General features: G+C 39.8%; 2 protein-coding genes across 2 annotated transcripts; one reads left to right on the forward strand and one right to left on the reverse strand.

Moving 5' to 3' along the window:
• Positions 1 to 7,900: 7,900 nt before the first annotated feature.
• Positions 7,901 to 9,867, forward strand: LOC117789479 (alkaline phosphatase). The gene is made up of 2 exons (XM_034628509.1): positions 7,901 to 7,961; positions 8,105 to 9,867. The coding sequence occupies exons 1-2, from the start codon at positions 7,901 to 7,903 to the stop codon at positions 9,682 to 9,684; spliced, it is 1,641 nt and encodes a 546-aa protein (XP_034484400.1). The 3' UTR covers positions 9,685 to 9,867.
• Positions 9,868 to 12,487: 2,620 nt separating this feature from the next.
• On the reverse strand, positions 12,488 to 16,069 carry LOC117789686 (putative tyrosine-protein kinase Wsck). The gene is made up of 2 exons (XM_034628773.1): positions 14,606 to 16,069; positions 12,488 to 14,104 (listed from the first exon to the last, which is right to left on the reverse strand). Exons 1-2 carry the CDS (start codon positions 15,764 to 15,766, stop codon positions 12,824 to 12,826), a joined length of 2,442 nt encoding a protein of 813 aa, XP_034484664.1. The 5' UTR covers positions 15,767 to 16,069; the 3' UTR covers positions 12,488 to 12,823.
• Between the last annotated feature and the right edge of the window lie 66 nt (positions 16,070 to 16,135).

The raw sequence follows: 16,135 nt of genomic DNA on the forward strand, positions 1-16,135 counted from the left end.
GAGTTCGAGTTCGAGTCCGAGTCTCGTGTCTCGTGTCTCGTTCGTCTCGCTTCGTCGTTCATTTCGCTCAATGTGTGTGTGTGTGTGTGTGTGTGCGTTTGTATGTGTTCGTTTATTCGCACGCCTGACTGTCTGCCATTTCGTTTTAACGCACTCCATGAAGCGTATGTATATCTGTGTGTGTGTGTGTGTGTGTGTGTGTATCGGATGCTGCTGCTGCTGCTGTACTCCACATTTGGCATCGCATAAGCAGGTACATATATACATGCACACCCACATGTACATATATGTAACAATGGTTGTGTGTGTGGGTGTGTGTGTGTGAAACTCCTCTACATTTGTTGGGAAAAATCAATTAAAATTTAACGCACGTTCCGTACGCACTTTATGCGAATCTCTGCTGTTCCAGCCTCTGCCACACCCACTGTACTAAACACTAACACCAACACTAACACTGTACGTGTATTTCCATTTGTTTAGGTGGCAACACAAAAACCGAGTTTAATTTGTCTCATTTGAATTTTAATTAAAAACTTTTTACAGGTTCAATAACTTGCAAATGCACAAAAACAAAAATACAACAAAATATGCTGCGACCCAAGTGAAAATTTAGCCTTGGCTGAATTTTGCTTCTCATTTCATCTCATGTAACAGCTGTCGGCCAGATTTAACTTTAAATTTGTTGTTATTGATGTTTGTGTTTGTGTTTGCCTGTGTGTATGCGTGATGTGATGATGTGGGGTAAAAGGAGGCGTGTACAAAATTTAATTCACTTTGCCAGTAAATTAAGCCACAAATGGAAGGGCGCATTTACATTGTCTGCTTTGGGGCGCTTCTTCAGAAATATTTTTAATTGTCGAAAATTGTAATGGAAATACATACACGCATATATACATACACAGGAAATAAACCAGAATTTAGAAATTTTGGTGACTTTTAAATACATAATAATCTTTAAAAATGACTAGCGAATAACACCGTAACCGCTATCGGAACCGTTAGGTGAAACTAACCGTTTCATTTTTAGCACCGGAGCTGAAACCGTAACCGAAATGTAATCTCTTTTAAAAATCGAAAAGTGAACGCTTAAAAAACTTCCAATGAAACAAACTTCTTGATTCGATTCATACTGCATTTAAATTTTTGCACTTAGAAAATTTTATTATTCTTCGACTATCGAAGCCATGGTTCAATGTTGATGGTAAGGGTCCCCCCTTTGAAATTTCGAAAATTCAAAATTTTAAATCTTAAGTTTTCACTTTTAATCAACTGCTTATATCGTTATTAGTATAAAACAACACTTTAAACTTGATTCTGAGACCTTTCATTTTTTTGTAAAAAATCATGTGAAATTGAACAAAAATTTGGACTTGTAAAGTGGCTAGGTCAGAGGCTCGAGCAACTTCGAACTGTCATAACTTTAGCAAAACTTTACCGATTTTCAAGCGGAATGTCATTTTGCTCATGGTTTGGTTTCTAAATTCATTCTGTATTCAAATTTTGTTCATTTAAAAAGTTTTATTATTTTTCGACTATCCAAGCCATGGTTCCATTTTGATGGTAAGGGTCCCCCCTTTGAAATTTCGAAAATTCAAAATTTTAAATCTCAAGTTTTTACTTTTAATCAACTCCTTATATCGTAATTAGTATAAAGCGACACTTTAAACCTGATTCTAAGGCCTTTCATTTTCTTGTTAAAAATTATGGCAAAATTAAGAAATATTTTCACTTGTAAAGTTGATAGGTTAGAGGCTTGAGCAACTTCGAACTGTCATACTTTTGACAAAACTTTACTGAATTTCGAGCGGAATGTCATTTTGATCATGGTTTGGCATCTTAATTTATTTTGCATTAAAATTGATTTGGTGTACCGATTCGTACCGGTACTGATACCGAAACCGAAAGAAGAAAATTGAAATTGAACCTTTTACCGAAATAGTTGTTTCGGAACGTAACGTAGTCGAAGCCGTAGCCTTTATTGGTTTCGGTTTGGTTCCTTGAAAATGACTTAGAAAGCAACAAATTAAAAATTTAGTTATTTCTGCATCAAGATTTTTGATTAATAATAAAAAAAACAGCTTATTTTCCCCCCAAAAAAATCGACATGAAGATGTTCAAATTATGGAATTTCGGATCTTAAGAGTCAAATTGAAAAAAATTTTCCTATTAACTGCAAATCGATTATTTTTTATTTAAAGAAAATTGTTAAGTTAATATAAAAATAAAATAACTGTATATCCTGAGTAAAGTAAAAATAAAAAATTTTAAATAAATTTCACTTAAGGCTACAGTCAAGCAAGATAGTCCCAAACTGTATCCGAAAAGTCTTTATTAATTAAGTGTGTTACAGAGTATAATTCTTCTGCACAGAGAGCATTAATATATATTTGTAAGAAAAAATAAATACTTTTTTGAATTTATACGATTCATATCTCGATTTATACATTCTGATATTATGGTTGATGTTGAGTTGATATTGAAACAGTAAAACAGTTGAGTACTTTATTCCAAAATATTAATTTAAATATCTCTACTTTAATTTATTTATTTAGTCACTAAACATGTTTAATGAAACTATTTCTATTTGTTTATTTATTTACTTTTTTTTTATTGTATATACAGTAAATTTCTTGATTAAAAAGATGTTGAAATAACACAGTTCAGAATATTCAACTTTTTCCAAAGGTGGACAAAGGTAAAATGACAAGTGCGTCAAAAATCTCATTACACAACTGTACTCCTAGGAGCGACAGCAACCTGTTTGTCCAGTTGCAGTTGCAAATGTTAGGACAAGTTTACCCTGCAGCCTCAAGCTGCAAGTTGCCATGGCTATTATCCGGGGATACTCCCCGGACTATCGAGAACCTGCGCACAAAATTAAACTGACATATGCATACGTGTATTTTCTACTTACTCTATGTATAGATGCAGCCGTTTCTAAAATTAAGCTCAGCCCACCTGCTGCAGGTGGTTCAAAAAGGGAATCAGCTGTGTGCAGTGTTGCACAACAACATAAATCGGGCAGATTGCAAAAGAAAAAATGCAAACAGAAAAGAGCGATGAAGGGAAGCGAAAAGAATCATCGTCGAAATTAAAAACTCAATGGCGTTTGACTTTCGGTCGGTTTGTCACTGCTTAAGTACCGGAAAATGGGTGAAGGTCAATCCCAGCACCCAGCACCCGCCCCGGGCTGAGCAGGCTTAACAGTAATGTGAGAAGGCCATTAACAAAATGCAGTAAAAGCAGAAAAAGCAACAAAATCAGCATCAACCACTGTTGTGGCCGCAAAATCAAAAGCAGCAACTGCAGTGAAGGTAAGTAAACAAACACACACACATACACACACACACTCAAAAACATACATATATGTAAATATGTATGTGTGTGCAATCGTAGTTGCATTAAAATGCACACACATTGCATACAATCAGGCGTATCTATATTTATGTATCTACAAATGCAATCCGATACTCAGATACAGATATATGTATATGTATACACGAGTGTTTATAATACATTTACAATGTGCGTGTGTATTTATGAAGATAAAAACACAACAAAACAACCCCCACCCACAGAACTGGTCATATTTACACAAACTCAAATGCTTTCATATTTTCATACTCGGTACATAACACAAGGATAAATCTTCAACTGGCGCCAATTCGCTCCCTTTTCGTTGTTCCATAAAACTCTGTAACCGTCTGCTGGCAGGCAATGTAACATCAATTCCTTGCTTGTTGTTGTTTGCTCTCTATTCCAAACCATCCCCTATCCCCATCCACTGTCCCCAACGCAACCCAACGCAACCCAACGCAACCCAACGCAACCGTCCCCTCCTACGACAGCATCTCTCCAATTACTCACACATTCAACGAGCACTCATTTAAACGAAGCACCCAATGCTTACAGCATAACGGTAAAGTTAACTCTCGCTGAATCGCTGATGTTGACGTCGAAACTAAAGCGTTGGTTTTGGGGGCCGCATTCGCGTTCGTGCCAACAGTTCGTGCTGTCGCCAGTTCGTGTCGTGCCTTGTAACTTCGGTTACGTTTATCCTTTTCGGCTCTAAATCTACGTCCGCTTGATGCTGGCAAGCAAAATCTGCACAGTGGGCTTACATTCCTTAACTTCAACACATTAAACTTAACTTATGAATTAATAACATGCTAGCTAAATAATACGAAACTTATTTAAATATGTGTATAAAAATTTTAATAATCAACCAATTGACCGAGCTCATTGTATGAATTTGAAATTTTAAGTTTAATAGAATATATTATATCAATTTTATTTTCATTTGTATTTTCGAAAGAAAAGTCAATAAAATTGACAAAGTTTAATTTAATAGCCTAAAATTTTTTTTTTTTTAAGACTAGGACACTTGACTCCAATTTCCCACCTGCTACATTACTTAAATGTTTTAAAACTATAATAGCGTTAAAAAAGTAAAAAATAAACTGTTGAACACTGTTTTCAAAGTTCTTATTGATATTTTAATTAAGCTTAGATTTCACAACAAAGCCCACTGTAAACTGATAATAACAAATTCAAACAAAGAAAAAAATATATGCTTGTATGTTGAAGTAGTTACATATATTTTAAATGCAATGTATAAGTGCTGATTGTTCGACTGTTGTCTCAGTATTACTGAGACACTGTGCAGTCTTCGTCCTCGTTGTACATGCATGAACACACACATACCCATACATACATATACATGTATATATACATATATCTGTATGTATGTATGTCATTTGGTTTATTACTTTTGCACAAATGTTTGAGCATCAGAGTGCTCTGCCGTATGTTTGTTTGTTTGTTTGTATATAAAAGTATGTGGGCTACTATGTTAAAAGTTTGTTTCACCACACAGTGCGGCCAAAAACTTGCCTTCCTCTCACTCTGCTCACGCTAAAGCGACAAGTTGCTTGTAGTAGTACACGTAGTCAAAGTTGTGGGTGTGTGTGAGTGTGTGTATGTTGATAAAGTTTTGGGCTTATTTTTTTTGTTATTTAATTGTTTCTCTTGTTCTTGCGACTCGCGTTTGACTGCTGAATTTCTTACAGTTTCTGATGCTGTGAATATAACTTTTATTTGTTGTTGCTGTTGTTGTTGTCGTCGTCCTTATTGTTATCGACTTTCGACGCAACTTCGCTCGTGTTGTCGTGTATCTGATAACTTTCGGTTTAACTGTCAATAAAGCCAATTGAAAGTTGCAAGATTGTTATAAAAACACACACACACACACACACACTCATTTTAATGTCTAAATATACACACAGGTTAATTAGCAAATTCGCGCCAGTAAATTGCAGCACTTTTAAAGTTTTTCAGCTTGTCAAATTTAAAATACTTTAATATATTTAAAGCAACTAAACATTAAGTATTTTTAAAGCTACTATCTTGGGTATTATAATAATAAATATAAATTTAATTAGATGTAATTTAATCAATATATGTAAACACACTATAATATGTAATAGTGTAATATGTAATAAAATTAATGGCAAATATGGAAAATATTTGAAAAATAGATGTGAATTCGAATTTTGTATATTGGAAATGTCATAGTCCAATTTGTCTCAATATCCCTTAGCTGTTGTAAAAAGTTTTGTGTCACACACACACACTCATACGTATATATACATATATACATTGTTGTAGTACACTCGAAAACTCAAACGTAAAACTATGTTGAGCCATTATGTAGCTTTGGCAGCCAGCTGGGCGTCCACAACATCCTCTTTCTGTACATACACATGTACATACACATATATACTGATATACTGCTACACTGGTACTTCTGAGTGTACGTAATCACATAATCCCGACTTACAGCCTCGTACTTTATAATATATAAATAATGTATGTTGTTTTTTCAGCATTTCTACAACAAACGGAAACCCATTGTCCTTTTTGTGTATAAGTATGTATGTAAACTGCATATATATCCACATATATATAGATATACATAGATGTACGCACAATGCTTTACCATTTCTACAGTTATACACACAAATACTCGATTGCAAGGCGAAGGGAAAAACTTTTAAGAATTGTCGCCAAATATTTTGTCAACGATTTCAAGTCCAATTGCGAGATATATAAACAAATTGTTGGCCGAGAATTGCTTTAAAATGTATACATTTTTTTATTGGATATTTTGAACTTTGGTTTTGTCATACACAATATTACACGCACTTTTAATCACTTTCTATTACCTTTTTTATTTGAAAATTATTGAAATTTTGTTTGTTATATACACGCGTTTATTTAGTTAAATATATATAAATATATATGTTTGTATGTATACATATTTATTAGTATTTGTGATTTTAAAAACAACAAATATTGGGCTAAAGTTTTTGTCCGTTTTTTCTTAGCTTTTTCGTTAATTTCTTAGCATTTTCTCTATGTATTCTTATAGTGTAGAAAAAATTAAAAACGCGCCGTTGGTGTAAAAATGTTTTAGCTTATGCGATTTTGACGTTTTGCATGCGAACCAACAACTATTTTGGCCTAATGCGCGCTGTCAGGCCAGAAGCTCTCTAACGAAGATGTTTCTTGGCGCAGCAGCATCAGCAGGAGATAACGGCTGCTGTGCAAGAGAGCGTTTAAGAGAGAGCCAACGAGCGAGTGAGTGAGTGAGCGAGAGAGGAGGTATGAAGCCATTGCGATTGTCAAACAATTAAGCTTTTATTTTTGTTGCTAGCGCCTGCGCAATTGGCAATACCTCAAACATTTCGGCGTTGCCAACTTCAATTTCATTTTCACCAATCACACAAAATCTTACGCACTATTTTGAAATCACGCGAATTTAACGATAAATTTCAAAATAAAAGAAAAATACAATTGTATAACTATATGTACATGTAAGTAATTTTCTGTGTAGAATCTATTTATTATGCCTATTTCGCTGTTAGTTTCTTTTTTCTTTATGACTGTATCTTTGACGTTTACGACTTACAGCGAAAGGCACAACCCGGATTTTTGTACAGTTCCAAATTGAGACAAGACGATCACGTGAACAACTCGCGTGTGCGCTCTTCCGCAGGCAAAATATTCATCAAGACAATGGTCGGGGGATGAGGGCAGGCAGAAGACAACAACTACGTGTATGAGAGGCTCACGGCGGAAATTGATAACGCACTTTTCCAAACAAGAACACTTAGTCGAAAGTGCACGACTGAGTGATACCCTGCGCTTAGGCTCTAACACTCTCCTTTCACAACGGTTATATTAAAAATAAATCTACATACCAAATTTAAAGTCTCTTAAAGACAGTCTTCAATTTTACTTAAGTTGATGCAACTGATCAAGAATATACGGTTAGTCAAGTAATTGTTTTGTCAGAGAAATAGATTCTCATAGGTTTTTGATTTTATTTTTCTTTTTAAAACTCATTTAAGAACCATAATAATATACGAGTAAAAAAAATACCCCAAATGATTTTTGTTTTTAAATTTAGTGTTATTTACAGAAATAGAATATCAATGAAGCGCCTAAAATATTTATAGATACAGCATTTAAGATTTGTTAATACCTTTAATAGTTTAGCGACTATCCGATTTCTAAGTTGTACTAGATTCTCCTTTTGCCTGTTACATACATTTGCAACCAACCATTATACCCAGCTTTGCCCAATTTCAGTGGATGTAGGGTATGCAGAAAATAAAAACAATAACGAACCGAATACATGCATACATGCAACACGTGCTAATGATGGAACGTTCAAGACGAGGCAGGCATCGATTGCCCCGTACAGATTTGTCGTTTATCAGCCGACGATGACCTGTTATGAAATCGGGCGCGACTATAAATACCTCGGGTCTCGTGCGACTTGCTATCAGTCCCAAGTGGAACGTGACAGTGTAACAGACAGTTCCCGATTCACGAGATGATCTTTCAGTTACTCGTATTCACATTTGGCGGACTCATTGCGCTGTCCGACGGCCTTGGTAAGTAACAAATCATTGTGACAGACAGACAGACAGACAGACAGACAGACAGACAGACAGACAGACAGACAGACGGTCAGTCGTCCATAGTTAAGTGACACAACTGTACTCTGTTGAACTCTATTCTTCTCTCGTCTTCTTAGCACTGCCCACACGTGATGACGACCGTCGGATGCATCCGCTTTTCACAGCAGCGGGAAGTGGGGAGCGACGCTCGAAGCGCGCCATGCCGCAGATCTGCTTTAATCCGCAGAGGCCGGAGGAGGAGTATGCCGAGTATTGGCGCACACTTGCCCAACAGACACTGGAGCAGCAGCTGGAGAGTAAGATGCGATTGAATACGCAATTGGCCAAGAATCTAATGCTGTTCATGGGCGATGGCATGTCCATTCCGACGATCACAGCTGGACGCGTCTATCTGGGCGGCGAGGAGAAGCAATTTGCCTTCGAGCAGTTCCCCTATGTGGGACTCAGTAAGACGTACTGCGCCAACATGCAGGTGGCGGATTCCGCCTGCACCGCCACCGCCTACCTGGGCGGCGTCAAGGCCAACTATGGCACTGTGGGCGTCACAGCTGCTGTCCAAATGAAGGATTGTCAGGCCCAAGCGGACCAGGCGCATCATGTGGCCTCCATTGCGGCTTGGGCACAGCGACAGGGCATGGCCACGGGTCTGATCACCACCACATCCGTGACACACGCTTCCCCCGCCGGCGTCTATGCTCACACTGCGAATCGCAACTGGGAGAACGATGCCGATGTCCTGGCTGATAACGCTGATCCAACGGTCTGCCCGGATATTGCATCACAATTGGTCTTTGGTCACGTGGGACAAAACTTGAACGTCATCCTCGGCGGCGGTCGGCAAAACTTCTTGCCCAAAAGTGCACAGGATGCAAGCGGTGCGCCCGGACAGCGACTGGACGGACGTAATCTCATCGAGGAATGGCAGCGTCAACACACCAACAGTGCACACTATGTTCAAACACGTCGAGAGCTGCTGGAGCTATCCAACCAAACGACACGTGTCCTTGGCCTCTTTGCTCCGTATCACATGCCATATCATCTGGATTCAAATGCCGAGGAGCACCCAACGCTGGAGGAGATGGTACAGGCGGCACTTGGTATATTGGAACGCCAGAGCGCCGGTCGTGGCTACTTTCTGTTTGTCGAGGGCGGACGCATCGATCACGGACATCACGACACCTTGGCGCTCCGTGCCATCGATGAGACGGCCGAGTTTGATAAATCCGTGCGCTGGGCACGCACACACAGCAGCGTGGAGGACACTTTGATTGTGGTGACATCGGATCATTCGCATACCATGTCGTTGGCAGGATACTCCAGTCGCAAGAACGATATCTTTGGCATCAACGATGGCCAACTGGCCGCCGATGATCTGCCCTATGCCACGCTCAGCTATGCCAACGGACCTGGCTATAATACCAACTATCTCTATGAAGAGGATGGTGCCATCAAGCGCAAGAATCTCCGTTCCATCAACATGAAGAACAAGGATTTCATGTTCCCAACGGCCGTTCCTCTCGAGTCGGAGACACATGGCGGCGATGATGTCGCCGTCTTTGCCAGCGGACCATTTGCCCAGCTCTTCACCGGTGTCTACGAACAGAACTTCATACCACATGCCATGGCCTATGCCTCCTGTCTGAGTGAAAAGCGCAGCATGTGCTTGGATGGAGGCATCTCCCGTCGGCCACATTAAGACTGATCCTAGATTAAGGCCAAGTCAACAGTAATTATTGTTCTCGTACTTACCTAACTTATGAACACATTATGTAATAGCAAACACCCTAGATACTAGAAATATATTAAAAAAAAAACATAACATTGGGTTCCATCCCAATATGTTCCTCGAATGCAACATTAAATGCCACATCTAATATTACTTCTTCAAACTTTGTTTATCTTCGTAGTTGCGTAGTTTCTCTTCTCTTAGTCAAATTTTTAAGAAATTCATCATTGAAGACTTTGTCTGATAAATTTATCAACAAAAAGTGCATTAAAATCTATGCTTAGTTCCAAAGGACAAACAATTTTTAATCAAAAATAATTAAATTTGAATGCAAAATAAATAAAGAGGCCAGCCCATTATCAAAATGACATCGGTCCAGTTTCAACAAAGTTATTAATATGTCAAGTTGGGTAAACCAAAAGTGAAAACTTGAGACTTAAAACTTTGAATTTTACCATAAAAATCGAAGTTTTCAAAAAATAATTTTATTTTTTTTAATTAATTTATTAATATTAAATGCAGAATAATTTTATAGGCCCAATCCATGAACAAAATTACATTTCGATTGAAAATCGGTTTAGTTGTAACAAAATTATGACAGTTTGAAGTTGGTCAGACCTTTGTCTTACGGAAACCGTACTTGATAAGTTCCGGTGATAAGAGAAAATGCAAATTGTTATTTATAAGGCAAACTGCATATGAATTCGTACTCAGGGCAGCAAGTGCATTGTAACCGGAAGTGCATGAAATTTGCATTTCAAACGCTTTAAACCAACTTCGAGTTGGATAGAAACTGCCTTTAATCGACAAAAATAATTTAAATTGCAAAAGTATTTAGAACGGCGAAAGTGTTGACGTAAAATTCAAATGAATTAAATTCACTTGATCTGATTTTAGCAATAAAACTCAATTGATCACATCATTTTGATTCCACAAAATTGTATTATTTTTTTTCAGTATATTTGCATTGAATGTATGCTATTCATATTTGACAAAATACCAAATAAAATTAGAGAAAATAAAAAAATCATATTTTAAAGACTTTTTAACCAATGCTGCCACACGTTTCAAATCTGTGGCGCCACCTTTTGTCTGTTTAAGTGAAACATATAATTACGGAGCTGAACTAGCTCTTTACAATCAGGGACGAAGCGCGCTTGCTCAATTTGGAAAGTAGATCGAACTTTTCTGAACGATTCGTACTAAACCTGTACCTAAAGACAAAAATCCATCTTTAACAATGTCCTATAAAAGGATCTCCTTTGTCTCGGAAAATCTACTTTTTCTACTATTTCAAGATCTTTTACGGATTTGTACTTGTTTTTTTAAGTACAAAAAAATCGAGCCAGATCGGTAACTCTTACCGGATGGGCAACCCTCGGTTTTTGTTCTTTCTCTCAGAGTCAAAAAAAGTAAATTAAGAAAGCAAGTTTTAGAGGCGCATTCGCTGTGGACGAATTGTTTATTAAAGTGAGTAATATTCAAGTTGAGTGTGTGATTAACAATATAACGTAAACATAACGAATTATTCGAATGTGAATGTGAATGCGAGTTTGCTTGTGCAGTGACAACCAACCAGTTTTTGACTCTCTGTGTATGTAATAAAAACAAAAAACAATTTGTATTGCGTCGTCTCCGTGCATGTATGTGCGAGTAATATGCATAGCTGAATATTAAAATTACAAAACATTGAGTCTGGTGCAATTAAGTATCCAGCTCTGATTGGTCTCCCGTTTCACGTGCCCTTTTCTTGTCCACTTTCCACGTCCACATTCGAATTTTGTTGTTTTGTTGTTGTTGTAGCGTCATTACAGGGCTCGCAGCTTGATTTATTAATAATTTGTATTGTCAATACATGTGCAGATATATATGGGCACGTATGTACATATGTATGCGTGCCCAACCGATTTCAATTGTTATTGCCCCGAGATATAGCCTCTTTGACTGTGTTTGGTAACGTCATTCACCTTGACTCCGAGTCGATGAGTGCAAAAGTCGACCAAGCGCTAAAACTGTTCAGCTTTTGTTTATGTATATATAGTATATAGTATATATACAATATATACGTGTTTGTATCTAAGTATAAATGTATGTTCGCTTCATTGCCGCTTATAATAAACTTTAACAATATCTCAGACATGTGCTGTGTCTTTGGCTAGTTTGTGGCTTATCAGCTGTTCTCTCACCGGGACTTCTTGTTGTGCTGGCCAGATTAGCACTCTGTTTCCAATTGGAAGTTTTTAATTGAAAGCAGATGTGTGTGTGTGTGTGTGTGCGTGTGTATTGAATGTTTTGCCAGTTGCCTTCACAAGCGTTGAAGAGACTATCATCATCATAATCTTCTCTCTTATTCTGTGACTAATGCAAAAATATTTTGAATTTGCCTATTGGCAGTTGGCTGACTCACAAAAGCTTGTCTAATTAATTACATATTTAAAGAATTGCATTTTGTGCCCACTTCTGACCCCCTGAGCGCGCGACCTTTAAACTAATTAATTGCAAATTTCTACATGCGCTACTTTATTTATATTTTCTATTATTAATTGTGCCCAACAAAGATCAGCAAAACACTCTCTTCGCACCTTTGATTGTGCCTCTCTCTCTCTAAGTGCGCTCTCTTACTCTCCTTCTTTGGTTGCGCTCTTTGTGATTTGCAGCTGATCAATTCAATCCACAGCACGTTTGCTCATTTGATTCCAAATCCGAGCGGCTGAAGAGAGTTAACATTTTATTACACAATTCTTACATACTCTTTCAATGATCTTAGTGTGAATTGTATTTAAATATGACATCTGTCGATTCAATATGACAGATTTATTTGTTGGTTGCTGTTAACAAGTTTTGATAAAAAGAAATACTTAGGAAAACTACAAATGGTCAACACAGCAATAAACACAACAACAAAAGCGTTTATTGCTCTGCCTGGAAAACTTTAAGATATAAACGTTAGGCAAGTTATTGTTTTTAAGAAACAATTGTTTATTTTTTCAATTACTTTCTTTGTCAAAACAATTGCGTCAAACAATTGCGGTATGTGAAGGTGTTGTAAATTAAAAGGAATAAAACTAAAGGATATTTGTGTCGTCGAGTCGGCTTTCTATTTTCCAAGTTAAATCTGCGTCTCGAGCATTGGTAGATACAATGGCAGCGTCTCCAGAGTGTCGGATGTGGAGCGATCAAAGCACAGGGCGTGTCGAGGCGAAGTCATCAGTTGTCGGACACCAAAGGCCACATCCTCGAAGCCAATGCGTTCGCTGGGCTCCAGCTGCCAGCAGTTGAGGAGCAGCTGGTAAAGATCGCCATAGACATAGGCGGGCTGAGCGGGACGCACACCAGCACGAAGAGCCTCGAGTAGCTGCTGGCTACTGGCGACATTCGCATAGGGCGTTCCGCCCAGAGCACAACACTCCCAGGCGACGCAGGCAAAGGACCACACATCCGACTTGGCCGTGGTATGATGCTGATGACGCAACACTTCCGGCGCCAGCCAGCGGCAAAGATCCAGCTGCTGGCCATTGTCATTCACATAGTGCAATGGTCCAAGGACGCACAGCTTCAACTTGGAGTCGGCGCTCACATAGACACTGTAGCCGGACAGTTGGCGATGGATCACCTGACAGCTACCCAGATACGACATGGCACTGGACAGCTCGTACATCCACTGGAGCACCAGTTGCTCCGTGAGCGTGGTCAGACGTGCAGCCGGCGTTGCCAGACGACTCTCGATCAGTCGTCGCTTCAGACTGACGCGTTGCAGCTCAAAGACGAGATAGAACCAATCAGCACTGGCCGAAATCCCATAGAACTCCAGGATTAATTCATGTCGTTGCAATTGCTTCAATTGTCGCAGCTCTCGCAATAGTTGAGCCTGCGTCGGAGCACTTAGATCGTCCAGGGCAAGCACATGGAGGGCGCAATCCTTGACGACTTCCCCTGAGATGAGTCTGCCCGTGATAATCTCACCATAGCGTCCCTCTCCAATCACATCGTTGGCATTCAAACGTAATGCATTGCGAGGCAATCGTTCCAATCCCTCAACCATTGTCTGCAACCGCTTCTTAAAACTCTCCAGCGTGGGAGGCAGCTCATCCTCCATTAGATAACCATTGTTCTCCCGCTCAATGATCGGCGTCTGTTGCGTCATCTCGTGGGCATTGCGTCCACGGACAGACAAGCCTCGACTGTGGCAGGTCTTGTAGCGCAGATAGAAGTAGGTGATGAGGCTGAGCAGCAGGCAGCTTCCAAAGATCACACAGGTGACAGCCAAGGCCACCACCGAAGATTGTCCCTTGTCGAATGTGGCATAACTAAAGTCGTCCAGGGAACTGGCATGTTGCTCATGATTGCTTCTCGTGTACAGCGTCTTTGTAATGTTCTGCAGTGTGCTCACCTATATGGATGAAATCCTGATTAATCCAACAATAATTCAACATGCATTTCAAATTTAAATTTTCTGCACTTTGGGTACATATTAGAAACCTGTTTTATTGCACTATTATTCAGTTCCCTGATTGACTTTAGAAAACTCTATAGTTATTTCTGATTCTATACTTAAAGATTACTTTCAAGTTTTGTTTTTTTTTTTTTTTAGAGAGGATTCTATTCTTTTTATTTAGACAATACGATTGGTTTTGATGCTGTACTGGAATAATTCTAGAATTTTATTCATTTTATTTTGATATTAACAATAGGATAATTCTTAATCCGTTTCAATGATCTACTGAAAAACGACTAGAATTGTATTTTCCACATCATTTTTGAAATGTTCTAAATTGGGCTTGATAAGTTATTGAAAATTCATTTTCTACGGGTTTTTTCCAAAATTAGAGAAAGTATAGTCGTATTTTTACTTCCAATTCTATATGTTAATCAGATTTAATTTGTTACTTACCACGCCCAAGCTGATGTGCACATGGACCTCCTTCTCCTTCTGTTGATCTCCAGATAGTGGCTCCAACGGCACATTGCGGTATCTGCCATATCGTTTGCCATCGCCGATGACAAAGTGCCTCTGGCGATTGTCCTCCGGTCGATCGTAGTCCAGCTCGGCGGCAATGTAAAAGGGAACGCTATTCTGTTGGGATTGCTGCCAGCTGCCCAGCAGCTGTGCATCGAAGGGTCGACTCAGCGAGTCATCCACGAACTCGACAATGATGAGCAAGTGGGAGACGGGTCCATTGTTGTTGTGCACAGGGGACAACTCCACGGTTATGGTGTTATCCGTGCGTGAGAGAATCCTGGGCTGCATGGGAGCTGGACTGGGCAGACCCACCTCGGTTCTGGCCATCAGTGTGGCAATGCCACATTCCTTCTGCTCCCGCTGTGGCAGATCGCAAATGGCGATAACGCTGACATTGTAGAGAGTCGCCGGCTGGAGATCGGTGAGCTCGAAACGTGTCTCCGTGCTTTGCACTATGAATTCGGGCTGCTGGAATGTGGGCAATGTGGAATAGGTGTCCACCACTTGACACTTGATGCGAATGTTGGCAATTTGCGGTGTGTGCGGTGCCAGAGGATCTGCACCGCCGGCCAACAGCATTTTGGTGGACTCATAGGCATCCCAGGCGAGGCTTAGGCTGTTCTCTGTGGTGTTGACCACCCGCAGATGATGTGGCGCCGGTTGCTTCAGCAGCGTAGTAGAGTAGTACGAGTGGACACCAACGCCTCCACAATACTGTGCCTTGTTCGCCAGACAGCGGGTGTGACACAGTTGCTCGTCCTGCTTCTCCTGCGGCTCCAGTTGATTGGCACAAAAGCATTTCTCCGCCGCCAGCACCGCGTATCTGTGTCCTTGGTGCTCACAGATCTCGATGCAGGCTTGAGGCGCCTTGGCGTACAGCGATTCCTTAAGCAGATCCGTTCGAGCCGTAAAACAGCCTACATAATAATAAACAGGCTCCTCCAACTGCAACTCCACCTTCATTCCCATCCCCATCCGAGTCTCTGGCAGTTCCTGCATGGATACACAACAACAACTTTGCAGCAGACACATGGCCAGCAGGGAAATTGATGCGGGATGCCAGCTGGCAATTGGGCGGTGTCCACACTTCATGCTGTGGCGACTGGCGTCTGATGATGATGAGCCCGGTTGATGGTTGGGTCTTTGGTTTAAGCCCCCCTATGGGAGCTGCTAGTTGCTTTGATTAAGCTAATTAAACACTATTTACTGTCTAATTTAAGCAATTTAAACGCTGATTTTCCCTTTTGCGCGCTTTATGTTATTTTTTTTCTTGCATTTTAAGCGCTGCTCAGAACGCGACTGTCGTTGTTGTTGCTGCCGCTGCTTGACTCGTTTTGCTTTGGCCATTATTGTTGTTGTTGTTGCTGCTGCTGCTCGTTGCTCTCAGCAACCATTCCAGTTGACTAATCGTGCTGCCAGCGTCAACGCTAGCTTCGCTCTCACAACTGTTGCTGTTACTTT

Source organism: Drosophila innubila (genome assembly GCF_004354385.1).
Source record: "Drosophila innubila isolate TH190305 chromosome 3R unlocalized genomic scaffold, UK_Dinn_1.0 2_E_3R, whole genome shotgun sequence".
NCBI lineage: Eukaryota > Metazoa > Arthropoda > Insecta > Diptera > Drosophilidae > Drosophila > Drosophila innubila.